Raw genomic sequence first — 22,622 nt, 5'->3', positions numbered from 1 at the left:
ACATTGTATATAGCTATATACAAAACTATATTTAAAGCACTGTGCAGTATATACAGGGGACTCCTATTAGAATGTATTTTAACAATTCATTAGTTCAGTAAATATAAGGACTACCTTAGAGACCTGCAACACCTTGCTGTGTTTGTACTGATATGCTCTGCTCTCTGCACTGAGCTAAAAACCCAGCTTACTTTGTCAGGGAGCAGACTGACCTGAGCTCTGTTGTTGCCGATCTTATCCGCACGTGGCTCGGTGTCACCATGATCACAACCTGTGATATTAAGTACTTCCTCAGTCACATTTGTTCCTGTTTAATATCCAATAGCAAAACACTGCTGACCTTGAAGCCCACCCTGTAAAGCCACTGGGGAGGATAAGGGCACACTCTGTTACTGGGGGTGTGTGGCAACCAGGAGTTCAACATATAGACAAAAACAATTTATCTAACTGCCACACAAGCATATCCCATTCTCTGAGATTACAGAATGTGTCAGTTAGCATTCAAGATCTCAGAAAGTGTTTGCCTGGGTTATCCCAGTATGTGTCCATACCAGTGTGTGTTCCTACAGATCCCAGACTGTGTGTATATGACAATGTGCTAAATTGATTTCAACTTTTGAGGGCTCCTCAAGAAGTCCCTATAGATGGGCTATAAAAGTATAACTTGTTAGAACTTCAGCCTGTATCTTTAAGATTTCAGAGTTTGTGTCAATGTGTGTTCCCCAGAGAACTTGTCTTGCATAAATATTAACCAGATGTCAGCTTATTGGGTCAGTTTGAGTTCCCCCTCACGATAATAGCATATGTGGGTAAGCCCAATGTGGGACAGTGTCTACACTTTCCAAAGATAACTTATGTGATTCAATGTATGTTCCCCTCAACAGCCTACATGGGTCAGTATGTTCCCCTCCAGTAAACAGCCTATGTAAGTAAGTGAGTGTTCCCCTCCAGTTAACAGCCTGTGTGTGTCAGTGAATGTTCCCCTCCAGTTAACAGCCTGTGTAAGTGAGTGTTCCCCTCCAGTAAACAGCCTATGTAAGTGAGTGTTCCCCTCCAGTAAACAGCCTGTGTGTGTCAGTGAGTGTTCTCCTTCAGTTAACAGCCTGTGTGTGTCAGTGAGTGTTCTCCTTCAGTTAACAGCCTGTGTGTGTCAGTGAGTGTTCTCCTTCAGTTAACAGCCTGTGTGTGTCAGTGAGTGTTCTCCTTCAGTTAACAGCCTGTGTGTGTCAGTGAGTGTTCTGCTTCAGTTAACAGCCTGTGTGTGTCAGTGAGTGTTCTCCTTCAGTTAACAGCTTTTGTAGGTCAGTGAGTGTTCCCCTCCAGGTAACAGCCTGTGTGTGTCACTGTGTTCTCCTCCAGTTAACAGCCTGTGTGTGTCAGTGAATGTTCCCCTCCAGTTAACAGCCTGTGTGTGTCAGTGAGTGTTCCCCTCCAGTTAACAGCCTGTGTGTGTCAGTGAGTGTTCCCCTCCAGTTAACAGCCTGTGTGTGTCAGTGAGTGTTCCCCTCCAGTTAACAGCCTGTGTGTGTCAGTGAGTGTTCCCCTCCAGTTAACAGCCTGTGTGTGTCAGTGAGTGTTCTCCTTCAGTTAACAGCCTGTGTGTGTCAGTGAGTGTTCCCCTCCAGTTAACAGCCTGTGTGTGTCAGTGAGTGTTCCCCTCCAGTTAACAGCCTGTGTGTGTCAGTGAGTGTTCTCCTTCAGTTAACAGCCTGTGTGTGTCAGTGAGTGTTCCCCTCCAGTTAACAGCCTGTGTGTGTCAGTGAGTGTTCCCCTCCAGGTAACAGCCTGTGTGTGTCACTGTGTTCCCCTCCAGTTAACAGCCTGTGTGTGTCAGTGAATGTTCTCCTCCAGTTAACAGCCTGTGTGTGTCAGTGAGTGTTCCCCTCCAGTTAACAGCCTGTGTGTGTCAGTGAGTGTTCCCCTCCAGTTAACAGCCTGTGTGTGTCAGTGAATGTTCTCCTCCAGTTAACAGCCTGTGTGTGTCAGTGAGTGTTCCCCTCCAGTTAACAGCCTGTGTGTGTCAGTGAGTGTTCCCCTCCAGTTAACAGCCTGTGTGTGTCAGTGAGTGTTCCCCTCCAGTTAACAGCCTGTGTGTGTCAGTGAGTGTTCTCCTTCAGTTAACAGCCTGTGTGTGTCACTGTGTTCTCCTCCAGTTAACAGCCTGTGTGTGTCAGTGAGTGTTCCCTCCAGTTAACAGCCTGTGTGTGTCAGTGAGTGTTCCCCTCCAGTTAACAGCCTGTGTGTGTCAGTGAGTGTTCCCTCCAGTTAACAGCCTGTGTGTGTCACTGTGTTCTCCTCCAGTTAACAGCCTGTGTGTGTCACTGTGTTCTCCTCCAGTTAACAGCCTGTGTGTGTCAGTGAGTGTTCCCTCCAGTTAACAGCCTTTGTAGGTCAGTGAGTGTCCCCCACCACTTAACAACCTATGTGGGTCAGTTTGTGCCTTCCCTAAAGAGAATAGCCTAACTGGGTCACTGTGTATTTCCCAGACCATAACTAATATGTAAGCCCAACTAACACAACAATCAGTGTTCTCCCCAGACCTCACCCTGTGCGTTCCCTCAAAGACCTCAGGCAGTGTCAGACAAGGCTAGGCCTGGCACCCTGTGTGTTCCTCCCTGTGCCCTGCTCCTCCTCGCTCCCACAGTGCAGCTTCCCCTTGCTGTGCTTTCTGTACTGCTGCTGCTCTTTGGGTACCTTCCCCGCTGCAGCCACCCTCCCTCCAGCCACAGTGGGTGCTGGCCCCGTGAGTAACCCAAGTCCCTCAGTACCCGGACTTGAAGCAATTGCCCCCTCCTGCCTCTCACAATCATACACATACATACACACATAACAATACCACATCCAACATGGCCGCCCCGTGGGAAAGGCAAGGGCGACCGCCCACGAGGCCGTGAGGCATTATGGGAATTGAAGTCCTCTAAGGTGCCAGAGCAATGTTTCGTCAACAGAAAGCGGAAGCATACAGAACTACAGATATCATGGCGGAAAACGTTGCTGCTCGAAAGGAACTTCGGGAAACGTAGTTCATATTGGATTCATAAAAAAAACTGGAAATCAAACGTTTCCTATGTTCTAAGAATACTGGGAATTGTAGTTTTATCGTGCGTAGAAAATTACCACACACATTAAAGGGGACGACTCTTCAATTGAATAAATTACTATATTATGAAAGGCTTCTTTATTAAAAACAAAAACCCAACAACAACATCACAGTTGCAATAGCTATAATACTTTATGGAATATAAATTGTCTCGGGCCAGAGTTCAGTTAAATAAATTATAACATTTACAAAGTATTTGTTATGGGGAACAGATTTTTACACCAATAAGGATGATAAACATTTTGAAAATTGGACTTTAACAAAAAGGTGTCACACTCAAGTACCGATGTGCCAGACATTAAAGGGACAGTCAACACCAAAATTGTTATTGTTTAAAAAGATAGATAATGCCTTTACTACCCATTCTGCAGCTTTGCACAACTAACATTGTTATATTAATATACTTTATAACATTCAAACCTCTAAATGTCTGCCTGTTTCTAAGCTCTTACAGACAGCCTCTTATTACATGTTTTTTTTTATTTGCTTTTCACAAGACACTGCTAATCCATGTGTACCATAAAGATAACATTGTGCTCACGACAGTGGAGATGTGCATGATACTGCACTAATTGGTTAAAATGAAAGTCCTGTGATCAGGGGGCTGTCAAAAGAGGCTTAGATACAAGGTAATCACAGAGGCTAAAAGTATATTAAAGGGACAGTATACACCAATTTTCATATAACTGCATGTAATAGACACCACTATAAAGAATAATATGCACAGATATGGATATAAAAATCCAGTATTAAACCTTTTAAAAACTTACTTAGAAGCTCCCAGTTTAGCATTGCTGATGAGGTAGTCTGGGACACCCACTGAAAGGGGCTGGGTAAACAAAAAGTGCAGACCCTCCCCTCCCCACCCCCCTGCATATGAAAAGACAGATATAAACAGGAGCCAGCAGGAGTCTGTAAACGTGCATATACATCTGGCACTGTGGCCGGGGCTTGGTTAGGAGTCTGACAATCAGCACAATGTTCTTAAAAAATAAGCAAAACTATACATTTTTATAAAAACGCTACCAAAACAACAATGTAGCGGTCTCTGTGTTAATAAGCCAGGAGAGATTCTGTAGTTAAGTTAAATTTATTGGATACATTGCGTTTAAATCAACAAGTACCTGTCTGCTGTGCCCTTGCTGATTTTAACGCAATGTATCCAATAAATTTTACTTTTTAACTACAGAATCTCTCCTGGCTTATTAACACAGAGACCGCTACATTGTTGTTCTGAAATTGTTTTGGGGCGGAGTGGAGAACCCCAGCAGTCTAGGTGTCACATCCATTGCCGACACCGAAACAAGGCTACATTCTCAGTGGGAGTTGGGCGTTACACTCCATCAGCATTGTGAAGTGGACGCTGTCAACAAACGGAGGTAACATTTTGTAAGATAACTTTTCCTTAGATTCTCCTGACAGGAATCAGCTTAGTGCGGTAAGCCTTTGTTTATTTACCGGTCCTTAAATATGGGAATACCTACATAACGTATTACTACCCCTGTGTAAGCCGCATTAGTGGGACTCAGAGTGAGTTGGAATCACGGGACAAAATTGTTTTAATCGTTTTCACCCACACAGTCTATACTTTTGATAGATCATAAAAACACTACCAGTAGGGTTGCCACCTCAGCCATGTTTTCCTGGACACTTATGAGTTACATATGCTGCAGGGTGTGCAAGTAGGAACATGTATTGTGTTTCTGAACAGCACTATTCATATTCCTCCCTGCACACCCTGCAGCATGTGTAACTTATAAGTGTTCTGTATTTTAAAGGACAGGTGGCAACCCTAACTACCAGATGGGCAATATATATGGATAATCTACAAAACATTTATGCAAAGAAACATCTAGTGTACAATGTCCCTTTAATATAACCTTGTCGGCTGTGCAAAACTGGGGAATGGGTACTAAATGAATTATCTATCTTTTTGAACAATTGTTTTGGAGTAGACTGTCCCTTTAACGGCTTCCTCTAGGGTTGCCATAATTTCTTGAAGAAAAAAAAAAAAAATACCAGCCATGCTTATAGCATAAATTTGCATAAATAATGAACTAAAGCTGCTAGGACTGATTTTAAATGATCATTTGTTTATAATTAGATCCCTGCACACTTAGAAGTTTTACCATTATGCCATCGTTATTTCTATATTTAATCTTTATTTTCATCTTTGACCTGAACCTTAAAAATACTGACTAGGTCAATACGGGCTGGGCGGCAAACTTAGCCTCCTCTGTTTGTGGGATAGTTCAGTAGAATAAACCTAAAATGACCCGTGTTCAATGAAAAAGATGGTTAGTCACATTTGACACCTGGAATTAAAGGGACATTAAACCCAACATTTTTCTTTCACAATTCAAATAAATAGAGTATGCAATTTAAAACAACTTTCTAATTGACTTCTATTATCAATTTTCCTTCATTCTCTTGGTATCTTTTGTTGAAAAGCAGGAACATAAGCTCAGGAGCGTGCACGTGTCTTGAGCACTAGATGGCAGCAAATTTGCAAAAATGTTGTCCATTTGCAAGAGCACTATTTCCTGCCATGTATTGTTCCAGACACCTTATCTCTTCAACACAGAATATCACGGGAGCTAAGCGAATTTGATAATAGATCCATATATATTTTATTGTATGATCTGTCCAAATCCCAAAACAAAAGTTTTGCGTTTCATATCCCTTTAAGCATTCTGCAGTATTAATTTTTTACATCTCTCTATTTTTCCTATAAACATTAGTACTACAAATAATAATAATGATTAGCTGGTGACTAATTTTAGTGACTTAGCACAAGTGGGGGTTGGGTTACAAATGGCCCCTCCTAATTGCACTACCTAAGGTCTCACGTTATACTCCAATATAAAGATTTTTTTCAGTAACATACAAATCAACACTTTTACATATTTAACTGTCAGTAATACACAGAAGTGATCTGACCCTCTCTGTAACACACAGAGAGCAGAAATGTTACCCCCAGCGGCTACACATAAGACCCCTATAACTGCCAGTGGTTTTTTTTTTACCCCTTTGGCCATTAGTAACAATGAGTAGTGCCTGCTCAGTGATAGTTCTCTCTGGGCCATATTTGGTGCCACTCAGGGGACTGGACATTTACATGTTTAGCATATTTGTATAGATTTTACTAGACAGCCTGATAAAATAATGGACTGTCTGGTTGAATTCTGGACACCTGGCAACTCTAACTGCAATACAGGAAGAAAACCCTTTATCCAAACTGCTGATATTTTGGAATAGTTTGGATTTTGGAATATTTGCATCTGTAAAATGGGACAGTTTGGAGAGGGGCTGGAACCAGGTGTAAACAACAATATCTTATGTCATTTAGGTAATATTTACATATCATAATACAGCTCATACAGGCAACCTAAATGTAGTTTTATAACATATTTATTGCTTTTAACTATATAGTACCCTCAGAAAGATAGTACAGTGCTGCAATCAGAAAAGTAAAAGTTGCTGTTTTAAATAAATATAGATTATTTATTATTTGTATTTTACATCACAAAAACCACAGGCAGAGCTGATTGTGACTTACAAGGGGGGGTGGGGGGAGAGAGTAATTTGTGATCTTTTTTTTTTTTTTAGTTGAATACTGGATACCTGGCAACCCTACTTCCTGGGTGTAAACTACTGTCAACCCATGAATGCCACAGACAGCTCAAATGAATTGCAGTTCTTTTTGATTTCCAAGGGGTTGACCCTAGCTGTAAAAGGGACATAGAAGTCAACATTAAAGTGATGGTAAATTTTAGCTAAATCAAATGCCATATAAGTAATCTTTGCCATTAAAAAAAGTGTGTATATGTATGTGTGTATATATATATATATATATATATATATATATATATATATATATATATACACATACATACACACACTATATATACACACACACATTTAAAAAAAAAATACAAAAATCTATCAGTGAAAAAGGTTAATCCATGCCTATAGTAATGCTTCTAATACTGTGTTATGCCGGCCCATTGGGATGAACTTTTTTTTTTTTTTTTTTATGATAATTCCAATGAACATCCAATCAGTGTGCGTGTGTCATATGACTTTCTTGAATTCCAGCCCTTTGAAAGCATATGTAGACAGTGGGTGGGACTGCTCTCTATGTCACAGCCTAACCAAAAGAGGAAATGTAGAGGGTGGAGAAACAGAAGTTACCAAGTAGGATTAAACTTCTTTTATTATAATATATATATATATACACTTTAAAAAAATTATAATAAAAAAATGTGGTTTTGCTTGTACACCAATATGTATTATATTGCAACAAACTGAAATTAAAAACAAACAAAAAAAAAAAGTAATTTACTTCTATTATCACAATTACCTCCATCTTGGTTGAAACGTAGCTTCTTTCCATAACAGCATACTGAGGTATGCTCAGACGCATGTCTTAAGCTCTATATGGTAGCAGTGTTTGAAATAATAGTATACATATAGTGCTCCTGAGCCTACCTCAGTATGCTATCATGGAAAGTAACTACATTTCAACAGAGGAGGCCAAGATAAAGAGATACATTTAGATAATAGTAGGAAACTGGAGATTCTTTTTGTTATTGTAAGCTAGCTGTATCTAAAATTGTATATATTTTACATTAAATGAGAATGTAAAACGTATGCAATTATATACATCTAAAACAAATTAACCACATATAGTAAAATAAGTACATGTAGAAAACCCTTTATCTAAACTGCTTGGGACCGGAGAAGGTTTGCAATTTGTAATATTTGCACCTGTAAAATGGGACAGTTTGGAGAGCGGATGGAACTAAGTTTAAACAACATTTTCTTATGTATTTTAGGCAAGATTTACATGTTATAGAAAGGTAAAAGTTGTTTTAAATAATATACTATAATTTGCATTTTAAATAAAAAACAAACCAAAGACACAGGCAGGGCAAAATAATCATTTTTTATCAATTTTATTTAAAAAAAAAGAAAGTTTGGATTTCAGAATGAGTTTGGAATTCCGGATTTAGGGATTTGTGCCTATATACATTTGAGCATAAATAGCATGTAAATGAATTATTGGAATAAAAGAATCTATAACTTCCAACATTCCTATTACAACTAGGAAACAAGATTATACACATCATTAAAGGGGCAGTCAAGTCAAAAACAAACTTTCATAATTCAGATAGGGAATGCAATTTTAAACAACTTTTCAGTATACTTTTATCATCAATTTTGCTTTGTTTTCTTGGTATTCTTAGTTTAAAGCTAGGTAGGTTCATATGATAATTTCTAAGCCCTTGAAAGCTGCCTCTTATTTGAATGCATTTTTACATTTTTTTTCACAACTAGAGGACGTTAGTTCACATGTGCCATATAGATAACATTGTGCTCACGCCTATGCAGTTACCTAGGAGTCTGTACTGATTGTCTAAAATACAAGTCTGGCAAAATAACTAAAGGGGACAGTCTGCAGAGGCTTAGATACAAGGTAATCACAGAGGTAAAAAGTATATTAATATAACTGGGATAAGGAGCAGTCTGCAGAGTCTTAGATACAGGGCAATCACAGAGGTAAAAAGTGTATTAATATGACTGAGAAGGGGCAGTCTGCAGAGGCTTAGATACAAGGTAATCACAGAGGTAAAAAGTGTATTAATATGACCGAGATAAGGGGCAGTCTGCAGAGGCTTAGATACAAGGTAATCACAGAGGTAAAAAGTATATTAATATAACTGAGATAAGGAGCAGTCTGCAGAGGCTTAGATACAAGGTAATCACAGAGGTAAAAAGTATATTAATATAACTGAGATAAGGAGCAGTCTGCAGAGGCTTAGATACAAGGTAATCACAGAGGTAAAAAGTATATTAATATAACTGAGATAAGGGTGTAGTCTGCAGAGGCTTAGATACAAGGTAATCACAGAGGTAAAAAGTATATTAATATAACTGAGATAAGGAGCAGTCTGCAGAGGCTTAGATACAAGGTAATCACAGAGGTAAAAAGTATATTAATATAACTGAGATAAGGGTGTAGTCTGCAGAGGCTTAGATACAAGGTAATCACAGAGGTAAAAAGTATATTAATATAACTGAGATAAGGGGCAGTCTGCAGAGGCTTAGATACAGGGCAATCACAGAGGTAAAAAGTGTATTAATATGACTGAGAAGGGGCAGTCTGCAGAGGCTTAGATACAAGGTAATCACAGAGGTAAAAAGTGTATTAATATGACCGAGATAAGGGGCAGTCTGCAGAGGCTTAGATACAAGGTAATCACAGAGGTAAAAAGTATATTAATATAACTGAGATAAGGAGCAGTCTGCAGAGGCTTAGATACAAGGTAATCACAGAGGTAAAAAGTATATTAATATAACTGAGATAAGGGGCAGTCTGCAGAGGCTTAGATACAAGGTAATCACAGAGGTAAAAAGTATATTAATATAACTGAGATAAGTAGCAGTCTGCAGAGGCTTAGATACAAGGTAATCACAGAGGTAAAAAGTATATTAATATAACTGAGATAAGTAGCAGTCTGCAGAGGCTTAGATACAAGGTAATCACAGAGGTAAAAAGTATATTAATATTGGGATATTGCTAAAAGGGCATAATTCCAGTGGTGCACCAGTCATTGGTGGCACTTACCACTATTTCCCAAATGATGCCATCAAAATACATGATTACTGGTATTTTTCTCCAGGTAAAGGCAATATGATTAAAGTTTATTTTACCAAACTGTATACTCTGTGGTACAAGATAAGAACAAATGATCACAAACTGAACCTCTTCCAAATGCTTGCACTAATGAGCCTGTAGTGCTATATGATTAAACACATGGTTAAAGTACAGATTGGTAGCTGCTGGTCTCCAGTGTAAATTGCCAGTATTCAGCAGTGGTACTAGAACATACAGGGTATGTGGCTCCTGGGTACTTTAACATAAAATGTGTAGTTGTGCTTAGAAGTTTAAAAAAAATAAAAAATAATAATTATATTTTATAATATTAAAGGGATATGAAACCCCAAAAATGTATTTTGTGAATCAGACAGAACAGACCATTTAAAAAAAGTTTCCGAATTAACTTCTATTATCAAATTTGTTTCATTCCCATGATATTCTGTGTTGAATAGATACCTAGGTAGCATCTGGATCACTAAATGGCAGGAGACAGTGCTGCCATATAAGGTTCTTGCAAATGGATAACATTTTTGCAAAACTGCTGCCATATAGTGCTCCAAAAATGGCCCAGCTCCTAAGCATTACATCCCTGCTTTTCAACAAAAGATACCAAGAGAACAAATAATAATTGATAATAGAAGTAAATTAGAAAGTTGTCTGAATCATGAAATACATTGTTTTAGGTTTCATATCCCTTTAATTAATAATAAATATATATATATATATATATATATATATATATATATATATATATATATATATATATATTTTGTGTGTGTGGTATACTTAATTTATTGTGTTCAAATTTCCTGTAATTTAACTTATAATTTGTTGCCCCTTTTGAAAAAATCTGTGAAAAGATTTGAGAAGCCTAGCCTTGCTACATTCTACAGTGTGATTGTTTGATCAACATAGCACCTTATTTATTTCTGTCCCTAATTAGCCTCAACAGACCAGATTAGATAGACTTGTCTATAATAGGTTGTTAAATGGATACTGTAAAACAATACAAATTTTACATTTGCAAATTGTTGTCAATTTATATGCAGAAGAATTACAAAGTAGCATTCAGTTCCTCAGACTATATTTTTGACACTCTCTTGTCCTGCATATATTTCACCACACATTGGTTTCATTGTCTAACTATATGTTTGCTACACATTCTGTGTTTAATTCTGTGCATTATTCTGTTTGTTTAGGAAACATTACATTATTCTGTTTGTTTAGGAAACATTAATGAAATGTTTTGACAAACCAAGGCATGTCAGCTTAACATAACCTAAGGCAAATCAATTTACCCATAACCCATGTAGATTAATACTTCTATATTGTTATGATAGCATTATATGGTAATTATAGAAGTGGTGTTAGTTTAAAATGTAATATTTACTATTGAAATTTACCATTAAATAAGTTAGTATTGCATGATTAACAAGTATATTTTAAACAGACAATGTAATAGCACTTACTCTGAATTTTAAATGAGCAGTAGAGTTTTTTTCAGACTGAAATACATATACACTGTGAAATCTTGCACATGCTCAGTGGGAACTAGTGCCTTATAAAGTGTCTGTATAAAAAGCATGTGCACAATTTGATAACTGAAATAAATTTGAAAGTCTCTTAAAACTGCCTACTGTATCTGAAAATGTTATTTTAGTATTCCTTTTAAAATACAGGGAAATCAAAATAAAACTAATGATTAAAGATAGAGCATACAATATAAAAAAGAGCCAAGATTTAACAAAGGAGACCAAGAGATAGAGGTAAATCAGGTAACAGAAAGAAATTGTACTTTTTTTTTTTTAAATCATACTCTATCTGAATCATGGCAGTTTAAAGGGACATTGTAAACTAAATACCTTTCATGCATCACTACCATTTTGGAATCTAGGCTTCACTGCAGGTATCTGAAGGAGAGTTGTTGCACATATTCAAACAGCACTAGACTGCCCTGAAACCTAGATTTCAACATGGCGGCAACCATGACTAGAGGAAAGCAGGGGATAACATAAATATTATACTTGCTGCAAAATATTCATTTTATAATTGTTTGGGTTCCTAGGCATTTTGCTGTTTAGAGCTAATGATTAAATGATATGCTTATACCAAAACACCCCAACCAACTCAGATAATAACGTAATGCATTTGTATTAAATATGAAAAAAAAAGGATGAAAATGTAACTTTTAACATCACAAATCCATCCTAATCACATAAATACAAATGCAGAATTTTAGGAATAATTAAGAAAATATGTAGCATAAATATTTAGGAATTTGTTGTGAAATAACAGTAAAATGTCCCTGATAAAATTCTGAGTACAGAGCTGTATGCAATGCCACTCATAATATAGTCCTGTGTGGTATTTATAGTATGTCCATGAAAATAAAGTATTTTACTTTGTTTTTTATTCTGAATACAGTAACATTATTTTGCAGTTAAAACCTAAAGGAATTTGATTTAGTGACAATAATGAGAACGATATGACTTAATAAAATTAGTTTTAATTTGTATATTAAATTTAATAACACAATCTATAAAAATGAATATTGCGAGTTGTCAGTTTGTCAATAAAGTTATTACATATACTTGAAAAAAATGCGACGAACCTTCAATAAACCATAGAGTAGTACCAGAGCAGAAGGATTTTCTTTACTGTAGTAAGCTCTATGGTGTGAGCCCGCCTTTCCTTCCACCTAATATACGCAAATCCTGAGCTAGCGGTTTTGCAGCAGCTGATTCGTTAAAATTTATTTCGATGTTAAGGCATAATAAATCGTATTAATTAGATTGTGCTGTTTACGATAACAGTTCGTAATTTTAGATGTTTCGGTTTACTCAGCGGCTGTATATTTTACTTTTATACCGCTGTGTTGAAAGTGCGGAATCGAAATCCACAACAGGTAAAATCAGTATGATGTTCTGTGTCCGCAGATTCCACTATCGAGTCTGGTAATTAAAATAGGTTATTAAGTTTTATGTGGTCGCGAAGGTGACAGGTCAGTTTTAAAAGAAGAAGGCAGCGGAGTGGAGAGTCTTTAATATCAGGGGAGGGAGGCGTTGTTAGGGAAAGGGGGCTTGGTCAGCGCGAATCTGCGGATGGGAAATGCTAGCAGCTTTACCCGGAGACAGAGAGGGATCCGGGGGAGAGACAGCCGGGAACACACCGAGAGAGACTGCCCGGTGAGAGACATCCGGGAGCAAAGACAGAGACAGCCAGGTGAGAGAGACAGTCGGGAGCGGAGACTGAGACAGTCGGCCGGCGAGAGATGTAGTAAGAAGAGAGAGGCAGTCGGGAGTACAGAGAGCTGAGATATAGATCGCGAGAGAGACAGTTGAAAGCAGAGGGAGAGGCAGTAATGCGAGAGAGAGATATTGGGTGAGAATAATTGACCCCCTGGGGCAAAGAGAATGGCAGGCGAGATACAGCCATAGACATAGACATGTAAAAGAGAGTAACTGACAGCCAGGAGAGGGGTGAGCAGTGAAGAGATATACAAAGCGAGACAGACAGGAGGATAATATTAGAGAGACTGCTATAAGCTATTGGGAGATACCCTGGAATGCAGCCAGGAGAGAGAATCACTAGAGAGAATGACAGCCCATAGACATTTAATATGAATCTGTTCATCACCATCAGAGCACAGCAAAGCCTTTGTTATTGTTCTAAGCATTAGCACTAAAGTGTGATAAGAACGCCATTGCATTAGTGAATAGGCTGCTTGTTTTAATATAGGCATTGGGTATACTTTATTACAGAGGATGGATAACTAAGCTAGGTACTGGACTGAAGTAGTAAGGAGAGAAAACTGCAAAAGAATAAAAAGCAGAACATGAGAAAACTCCTTAGCTTCTCAGTCTTCATCGATTGTTATGTTTATGCTTTGCAGCTGGTTTACTAATGAATGCAGATATGAGTGAGCTTTAGTGAATTGGCTATGCCCTGGTGAAGTTGGGGAGATGTTAGAAACTGTAGTAGAGGACTGTGAGAGAATGTTATCCATATACTGCAGAAAAGTGCTAGTAAATATACAGGGTTTTTCAGAAGAGTGAGCTAGATAGAATGGAGACCAAGATAAAAATACTGTGATACATGAATAGCAAGGATACAATTCGCAGAAAGAGGAGTAAATACACAAAATTAAATAGAAGGGAAAATACAAGAGAAACGTGTGAGACAATGTGCAACATGCAGTAGATGTCTTCTTTTTTCTCTCTTAATATTTACCATATTCTATGTTGTTCTATACAGCTGATTCACTAAGGTTCAACAACCTCCCCATTCTATTGTAAATCAGGTATACAGTAAAATATAGTAAATAATGTAGAGACTGGATAAGACTTTAGTGAGTTTTGACCAATAATAGGCAATGGCTGTATCAACAGAATTTGTATTTTTTATTTAGTGTTTTATAGTGTGCTAATCAGATGGGTTTAATTATGTAACCTGCTATTATTACGTAATCTAGCTAGATAGTACCTTCCATGCTGTTTGTGTGTGTATATACACTCACCGGCCACTTTATTAGGTACACACCTGTTTAATTGCTTGGTAATGCAAATTGCTAATCAGCCAATCACATGGCAGCAACTCAATGCATTTAGGCATCTAGACGTGGTGAAAATGACTTGCTGAAGTTCAAACCGAGCACCAGAATGGGGAAAAAAAGGGGATTTAAGTGACTTTGAACGTGGTATGGTTGTTGTTGCCATACGGCTGGTCTGAGTATTTTAAAAACTGCTGATCTACTGGGATTTTCATGCACATCCATCTCTAGGGTTTACAGAGAACGGTCCGCAAAAGAGAAAATATCCAGTGAGCGGCAGTTGTGTGGCCGGAAATGCCTTATGGATGTCAGAGGTCAGAGGAAAATGGGCAGACTGGTTCGAGATGATAGAAAGGCAACAGTAACTCAAATAACCACTTGTTACAACCAAGGTATGCAGAATACTATCTCTGAACGCACAACACGTCGAACCTTGAAGCAGATGGGTTACAGCAGCTTAAAACCAAACCGGGTACCACTCCTGTCAGCTAAGACCAGGAAGCTGAGGCTACAATTCTCACAGGCTTACCAAAATTGGACAATAGAAGAGTGGAAAAACGTTGCCTGGCCTAATGAGTCTCTATTTCAGCTGCAACATTCAGATGGTAGGGTCAGAATTTGACGGAAACAACACGAAAACATGGATCCATCCTGCCTTGTATCAACAGTTCAGGCTGCTGGTGGTGGTGTAATGGTGTGGGGGATATTTTCTTGGCACACTTTGAGCCCCTTAGTACCAATTGAGCATAGTTTAAATGCCACGGCCTACCTGAGTATTGTTGCTGACCATGTCCATCCCTTTATGACTACAGTGTACCCTTCTTCTGATGGCTACTTCCAGCAGGATAATGCACCATCTCACAAAGCTCAAATCATCTCAAATATTGAACATGACAATGAGTTCACTGTACTCCAATGGCCTCCACAGTCACCAGATCTCAATCCAATAGAGCACCTTTGGGATGTAGTGGCACAAGATATTTGCATCATGGATGTGCAGCCCACAAATCTGCAGTAACTGCGTGATGTTATCATGTCAATATGGACCAAAATGTCTGAGGAATGTTTCCAACACCCTTTTGAATCTATGCCACAAAGAATTAAGGCAGTTCTGAAGGCAAAAGGGGTCCAACCCGGTACTAGCAAGGTGTACCTGATATGTTAGAAAAATGGCTCCCATAGACTTGCTTGACACAGGGTTGTCACAAACCTTCAATTTGTAAAAAAAGAGCAATATCTCCGAAGCGCAATAAAACAAGGTATGCTTGTACACATGTATTAAAATTATTTGCGTTAAGCAGATTGGTTGTATCAGTTTTCCATCTCCTCCTAACCTTAGGCCTCACTAACACAGCCTAGATTGTAGGGGATATTTTAGATGAGTGCATGTACATAACCACAATTTCTGGGCAGCTGATTATATCACTTGTACAGTAGACATCCTGAAAATAAAATATCTAATGTGGTAGAGTGTCCTGAAGATTGGTTTTGGGAAACCTTGGATCATAAAGTTTAGTCATGATCCATGTTGGAATAAATTCAAAATTTCTGTGGTGTGATTTTTTTTTTTTTTTTTATCCGTTTTTAACTATTTTTTTTTTCTTTAAAAGGTCAGATGTCCCCAGATGGAGCCAGAGGCTGAGAGTCACAGAGCAACCGGCTTCCAGTTTAGAAGTTATAAGCTGCTGTTGGATCCCGCACTCCGCAGGGCTGCACAGAAGATCTATCGCTATGATGGCGTCCACTTCAATATTGCTGTGAGACAACTTGTGTAGAAATTAATACTACAGGAACTAAACATAGCAAATTCATTCTTCCTGGTTTGGACCCTTGAACAATGAAACAATTTAGGGCTGGGAGATCACTGATTCAATCTTTTACATTAATATTTTGGAAATTATTATTATATTTATAGAATGGAAATTTTGTGAGTTTGCCAGTCGTCTGGTGTTACATTTGTCTTTCTACGGTTTCCTAAATGTTTTTTTATAATAATACTGGCTGTGTATTAAGGCTTGGTGTGTAGTTTATTTTTCTAATCTAGTTTCTTGATTTTGTTGAGTAGGATTATTGGAATAATATAAACTATAGAAACGATTGCCTCTGTTACTGAATTACTTTTAGAAAGGTTGGATTTTCAGGACCTGAGCAATAATTTTAAACTGATGTCGCAGGAGGTTATCTTTAGAGTCTATGTTTGGTAGAGAGTCTATAAAAAGACAAAATGTGAAGCGCACCAAACGCCAATCTGAGTGTAGTATTAAAAGTACACAAATTTAATAGTAATTAAATAAAATTGCACTCACAAAAAGAACCTCAATATTATGAGGTATATGTAAAGTACGTGTTACAGTTGTCCCACCGGTATAAAGGCATTCTTCCCCTGTACCGTCTTTCAAACCTCTGTGTAGCGCGTGTTCAGACACATAGTATGTTCCTTGAATTTCAGCATGATGGAAACTTGGGGAAATCCTCAACCTTTTGATCGTCTCATTAATGCGTGCGGCTCCGGCTTCATACAGACCGCCGTGTCTGACACTCCAAACAGTATAACCACTGACGTTGTGTGCAATCACCGTTCTGATCAGAAGGAGAGTTCAGCTTTATTAATGCACCAGCAGTGGTTATACTGTTTGGAGTGTCAGACACGGCGGTCTGTATGAAGCCGGAGCCACACGCCTTAATGAGACGATCAAAAGGTTGAGGATCCCCCCCAAGTTTCCATTGTGCTGAAATTCAAAGGACATACTATGTGTCTGAACACGCGCTACACAGACGTTTAAAAGATGGTACAGAGGCAGAATGCCTTTATACCGGTGGGACAACTGTGACGTACAATATTGAGGTTCTTTTTGCGAGTGCAATTTTATTTGAGTACTATTGAATGTGTGGCCTTTTAATACTACACTCAGATTGGCGTTTTGTCTTGCTTTGATTCTTGTCCGAGATGCGCAGCCACAGACATCACACCAATGAGCTGATAAGGAGCTGCACTGCTGAGATTTGTGGAATTGGATACATATCATTTTAATGTGTACAAACGTAGACATGTATTGTTCTTGTTGATAGATTGCATGGATATTTGTATATTATTTTACAGCTGATTGTGTTTTTATTTAGGATAGTATATTTGGCCCTTCAAACTATGGGTATTTGTTGATATTATTATCTTTGGTGGAGCTCAGTAAAGATGGTTACACTGTGGTTTAAAGGAACAGTCTAGTCAAAATGAAACTTACATGATTTTAAATAGGGCATGCAATTTTAAATAACTTTCCAAGTTATTATAGATAACATTGTGCTTACTCCTGTGGAGGTATCTGAGCCAGCACTGATTGGCTAAAATGCAAGTCTGTCAAAATAACTGAAATAAAGAGGCAGTCTGCAGAGACATAGATACAAGGTAATCACAGAGGTTAAACATATATTATTATAAATGTGTTAGTTATGCAAAACTGGGGAATGGGTAATAAAGGGATTATCTATCTTTGTAGACAATAACAATTCTGGAGTAGACCGTCCCTTTAACCATATTTGAGTAGAATTTCCAAACCCCAACATGTAGTTGATAGCAGTACTTTTTCACTGGGGAATTTAAGTTTTCAATCTAATTGTCAAAATAATAATAATCCTACTTACTGTAATTGTTCATTTAGGTTATCTATAAAGTTTGTTTCCTTCTGTTACATGTAAAACTATAATAATTGATTTATTTGGAAAGAGTAGTTTTTACGAAGGCTGATTTTTTTGTTTGTCTTGCTGCAGCACAGACATTGTCAGCATTTTATGACATTTCTTCTTTAGGCAAGGGTCGTGTTTGTAGTCTTAGGATGCAGGATAGCTGACATTTAGCCCTTTATTCTCTTTTAAATTGATATTGCAGAAGATCTGTGGACAAAATAAGATACTTTTAAAAGCATTTAAAACTGTCCATATCAGCCAGGGAGTATATTGTCTCACAGGATCAATTATACATAAACACGCACTTCCAATTAGTTTTAATATCCATTTAACAGTATTATTCTAGTTTTTTAATTGTTCTTACATTCACCTGTTGCTTTTTCATATGTATGATATAAAAGTTTTAAAGGGACATTAAACACTCAATAAACGCTAGATAGAATAATACATTCAAAGAAAACATTAGTCTGAGAATAATATGTAGATGTATTTTTTTAAGTTTCATTAGTTGTTTAAATATTGACAAAGTAAGTGTAACGTTTTAGTGTCTATAAAACACTGGGAGCTGCCATGTTGTAACTTAGGTTATCTTCTCTGTGGTGGCCAATTAGGGACAGTTATAAATGGATCACTAGAGTGTGCAGCCAATGGCTGTGTGGAATATAACAGTGTTCTGCACCATTTCTAACAGGAACTTAAAAGCTCACAATGTCAGAATGGAATTGCAGGAAAAGGAGACAAAATAAATTGTGAAAGTATATTGCAGATATTTTTTATATATATGATTTACCATTTTATGATACCACCTCAAAGTGTTTAATGTCTCTTTAAGTGTTCCTTTAAAAAAACCAAAACTAAACAGGAGCCTAATGTAACGCTTTTTTAATTGTGACTCGCGGTGCTTATATAGAGATAGGCGGTTGAGGATGAAGGTTCTGGAAAAGAGGACATTGTGAGGCTTTGGCTTAACGTACATCTGGTATGTTAAAGGGACACTGTACCCAAAATTTTTCTTTCATGATTCAGATAGAGCATGACATTTTAAGCAACTAATTTACTCCTATTACCAAATTTTCTTCATTCTCTTGGTATCTTTATTTTAAAAGCAAGAATGTAAGTTTAGATGCCGACCCATTTTTGGTGAACAATCTGGGTTGTCCTTGCTGATTGGTGGATAAATTCATCCACCAATAAAGAAAGTGCTGTCCAGAGTACTGAACTCCAAAAAAAGCTTAGGTGCCTTCTTTTTCTAATAAAGATAGCAAGAAAACGAAGACAATTTGATAATAGGAGTAAATTAAGAAAATTGCTTAAAATTGCATGCTCTATCTGAATCGCAAAAGAAAAAAATTTGGGTTCAGTGTCCCTTTAAAGGGCCATTATACACTCATTTTTTCTTTGCATAAATGTTTTGTAGATGATCTATTTATATAGCCCATAAAGGTTTTTTTATAAATTTTTTTATAGTTTTGCTTATTTTTTAATAACATTGCTCTGATTTTCAGACTCCTAACCAAGCCCCAAAGTTTTATTTGAATACCGTCTGCTACCTTCTCCAGCTTGCTCCTGTTTGTGTAAAGGGTCTTCTCATATGCAAAATAAGGGGGAGGGGGGAGTGTCTTATTTCCCACTTGCAGTGGGCTTTCCAACTGCCTTTTCAACAGAGCTAAACTGTGAGCTTCTAAGTAAGTTTTTAAACCATTTTATACTTGATTTTTATATCAGTATCTGTGCATCTTATTCTTTATAGTAGTGTCTATTACATGCAGTTATATGAAAATGAGTGTATACTGTCCCTTTATAGTAGTGTCTATTACATGCAGTTATATGAAAATGAGTGTATACTGTCCCTTTATAGTAGTGTCTATTACATGCAGTTATATGAAAATGAGTGTATACTGTCCCTTTATAGTAGTGTCTATTACATGCAGTTATATGAAAATGAGTGTATACTGTCCCTTTATAGTAGTGTCTATTACATGCAGTTATATGAAAATGAGTGTATACTGTCCCTTTATAGTAGTGTCTATTACATGCAGTTATATGAAAATGAGTGTATACTGTCCCTTTATAGTAGTGTCTATTACATGCAGTTATATGAAAATGAGTGTATACTGTCCCTTTATAGTAGTGTCTATTACATGCAGTTATATGAAAATGAGTGTATACTGTCCCTTTATAGTAGTGTCTATTACATGCAGTTATATGAAAATGAGTGTATACTGTCCCTTTATAGTAGTGTCTATTACATGCAGTTATATGAAAATGAGTGTATACTGTCCCTTTATAGTAGTGTCTATTACATGCAGTTATATGAAAATGAGTGTATACTGTCCCTTTATAGTAGTGTCTTTTACATGCAGTTATATGAAAATGAGTGTATACTGTCCCTTTATAGTAGTGTCTATTACATGCAGTTATATGAAAATGAGTGTATACTGTCCCTTTATAGTAGTGTCTATTGCATGCAGTTATATGAAAATGAGTGTATACTGTCCCTGTATAGTAGTGTCTATTGCATGCAGTTATATGAAAATGAGTGTATACTGTCCCTGTATAGTAGTGTCTATTACATGCAGTTATATGAAAATGAGTGTATTCTGTCCCTGTATAGTAGTGTCTATTACATGCAGTTATATGAAAATGAGTGTATACTGTCCCTGTATAGTAGTGTCTATTACATGCAGTTATATGAAAATGAGTGTATACTGTCCCTGTATAGTAGTGTCTATTACATGCAGTTATATGAAAATGAGTGTATACTGTCCCTTTATAGTAGTGTCTATTACATGCAGTTATATGAAAATGAGTGTATACTGTCCCTTTATAGTAGTGTCTATTACATGCAGTTATATGAAAATGAGTGTATACTGTCCCTTTATAGTAGTGTCTATTACATGCAGTTATATGAAAATGAGTGTATACTGTCCCTTTATAGTAGTGTCTATTACATGCAGTTATATGAAAATGAGTGTATACTGTCCCTTTATAGTAGTGTCTATTACATGCAGTTATATGAAAATGAGTGTATACTGTCCCTGTATAGTAGTGTCTATTACATGCAGTTATATGAAAATGAGTGTATACTGTCCCTTTATAGTAGTGTCTATTACATGCAGTTATATGAAAATGAGTGTATACTGTCCCTTTATAGTAGTGTCTATTACATGCAGTTATATGAAAATGAGTGTATACTGTCCCTTTATAGTAGTGTCTATTACATGCAGTAATATGAAAATGAGTGTATACTGTCCCTGTATAGTAGTGTCTATTACATGCAGTTATATGAAAATGAGTGTATACTGTCCCTGTATAGTAGTGTCTATTACATGCAGTTATATGAAAATGAGTGTATACTGTCCCTTTATAGTAGTGTCTATTACATGCAGTTATATGAAAATGAGTGTATACTGTCCCTTTATAGTAGTGTCTATTACATGCAGTTATATGAAAATGAGTGTATACTGTCCCTTTATAGTAGTGTCTATTACATGCAGTTATATGAAAATGAGTGTATACTGTCCCTTTAAGGCTTTAGTCTCTCTCCCAGGGTCGAGGGTCTCTTGTTGGGGTTGCTATTCGCTCAGGGAATATTACACATAATGATAAATCCTGGGAAATCTTAAAATTTGAGTTCTAGCGCCTCACTTTTTTCCTTCCCTACATACCATATTGTATCGTCTTTATACAGTTTTCTCTTCAGAAAATGTTGGCAGACGGGTGGCATTGTGAAATAGCTGGTTTAAGGCAATGTTTTATAACATTTTGTTATTTATAAAGGGATCGGAAAGTCAAAATGAATCTTGCATAACTCAGTGGATGTAATTTAAGTTACTTTTAAATTCACTTCTATTTTCAAATGTGCTTTGTTCTCTTGGAATCCCTTATTGAAAAAGAATACACACATCCTACAGTAGTAGGAGCTGCTGCTGATTGTTGCCTGCATATAGTTGTCTCTTGTGATTGGCTAACTAGATGTGTTCAGCTAGCTGCTAGTAATGCTATGCTGTTCCTTCAACAAAGGATAACAAGAGAATGAAGCACATTTAATAATAGAAGTAAATCAGATTTTTTTTTAAATTTGTATGTTTTGTCCAAATCATGAAAGAACATGTTGTTTCTTCCTTTCCCTTTAATCTATTCAAAGCAAATATTAATTGCACAATTAAACATTGATTTAATGATGATTTGTGCCACAAACAGAGAAAAATAATTTAATGCCATCTAATTTTAGCTTAAAGGGACACTGAACCCAAATTTTTTTTCTTTTGTGATTCAGATAGAGCATGCAACTTTCTAAATTACTAATATTATCACATTTTCTTCATTCTCTTGGTATCTTTATTTGAAAAGCAAGAATGTAAGTTAAGATGCCGGCCCATTTTTGGTGAACAACCTGGGTTGTCCTTGCTGATTGGACAGCACCAATAAACAAATGCTGTCCATGGTTCTGAACCAAAACATTGCTGGCTCCTTAGCTTAGATGCCTTCTTTTTCAAATAAAGATAGCAAGAGAATGAAGAAAAAATGATAATAGAAGTAAATTAGAAAGTTGCTTAAAATTGCTGCTCTATCTGAATCATGAAAGAAAATAAATTTGGGTTCAGTGTCCCTTTAACCCCTTAATG

General features: G+C 37.0%; 2 protein-coding genes across 3 annotated transcripts in view; one reads left to right on the top strand and one right to left on the bottom strand.

Moving 5' to 3' along the window:
• Positions 1–2,844, bottom strand: part of FBXL19 (F-box and leucine rich repeat protein 19) — a 40,128-nt gene extending 37,284 nt beyond the window's left edge. For both annotated transcript variants that reach the window (XM_053695105.1, XM_053695106.1), the window contains exon 1: positions 213–2,844. The gene's annotated coding sequence lies outside the window, so the exon portion shown is untranslated. The remainder of the gene's footprint in view (positions 1–212) is intronic.
• A 10,035-nt stretch (positions 2,845–12,879) lies between these two features.
• SETD1A (SET domain containing 1A, histone lysine methyltransferase) overlaps positions 12,880–22,622 on the top strand; it is a 116,868-nt gene continuing 107,125 nt past the window's right edge. Inside the window, exons 1-2 of the mRNA XM_053694806.1 lie at positions 12,880–12,986; positions 15,924–16,070. Of these exons, the coding sequence (XP_053550781.1) occupies positions 15,939–16,070 (132 nt within the window). The 5' untranslated portion in view covers positions 12,880–12,986; positions 15,924–15,938. The remainder of the gene's footprint in view (positions 12,987–15,923; positions 16,071–22,622) is intronic.

The sequence above is a fragment of the Bombina bombina genome, chromosome 11 (assembly GCF_027579735.1).
Source record: "Bombina bombina isolate aBomBom1 chromosome 11, aBomBom1.pri, whole genome shotgun sequence".
NCBI lineage: Eukaryota > Metazoa > Chordata > Amphibia > Anura > Bombinatoridae > Bombina > Bombina bombina.
This window is presented reverse-complemented; position numbering and strand designations above follow the sequence as displayed.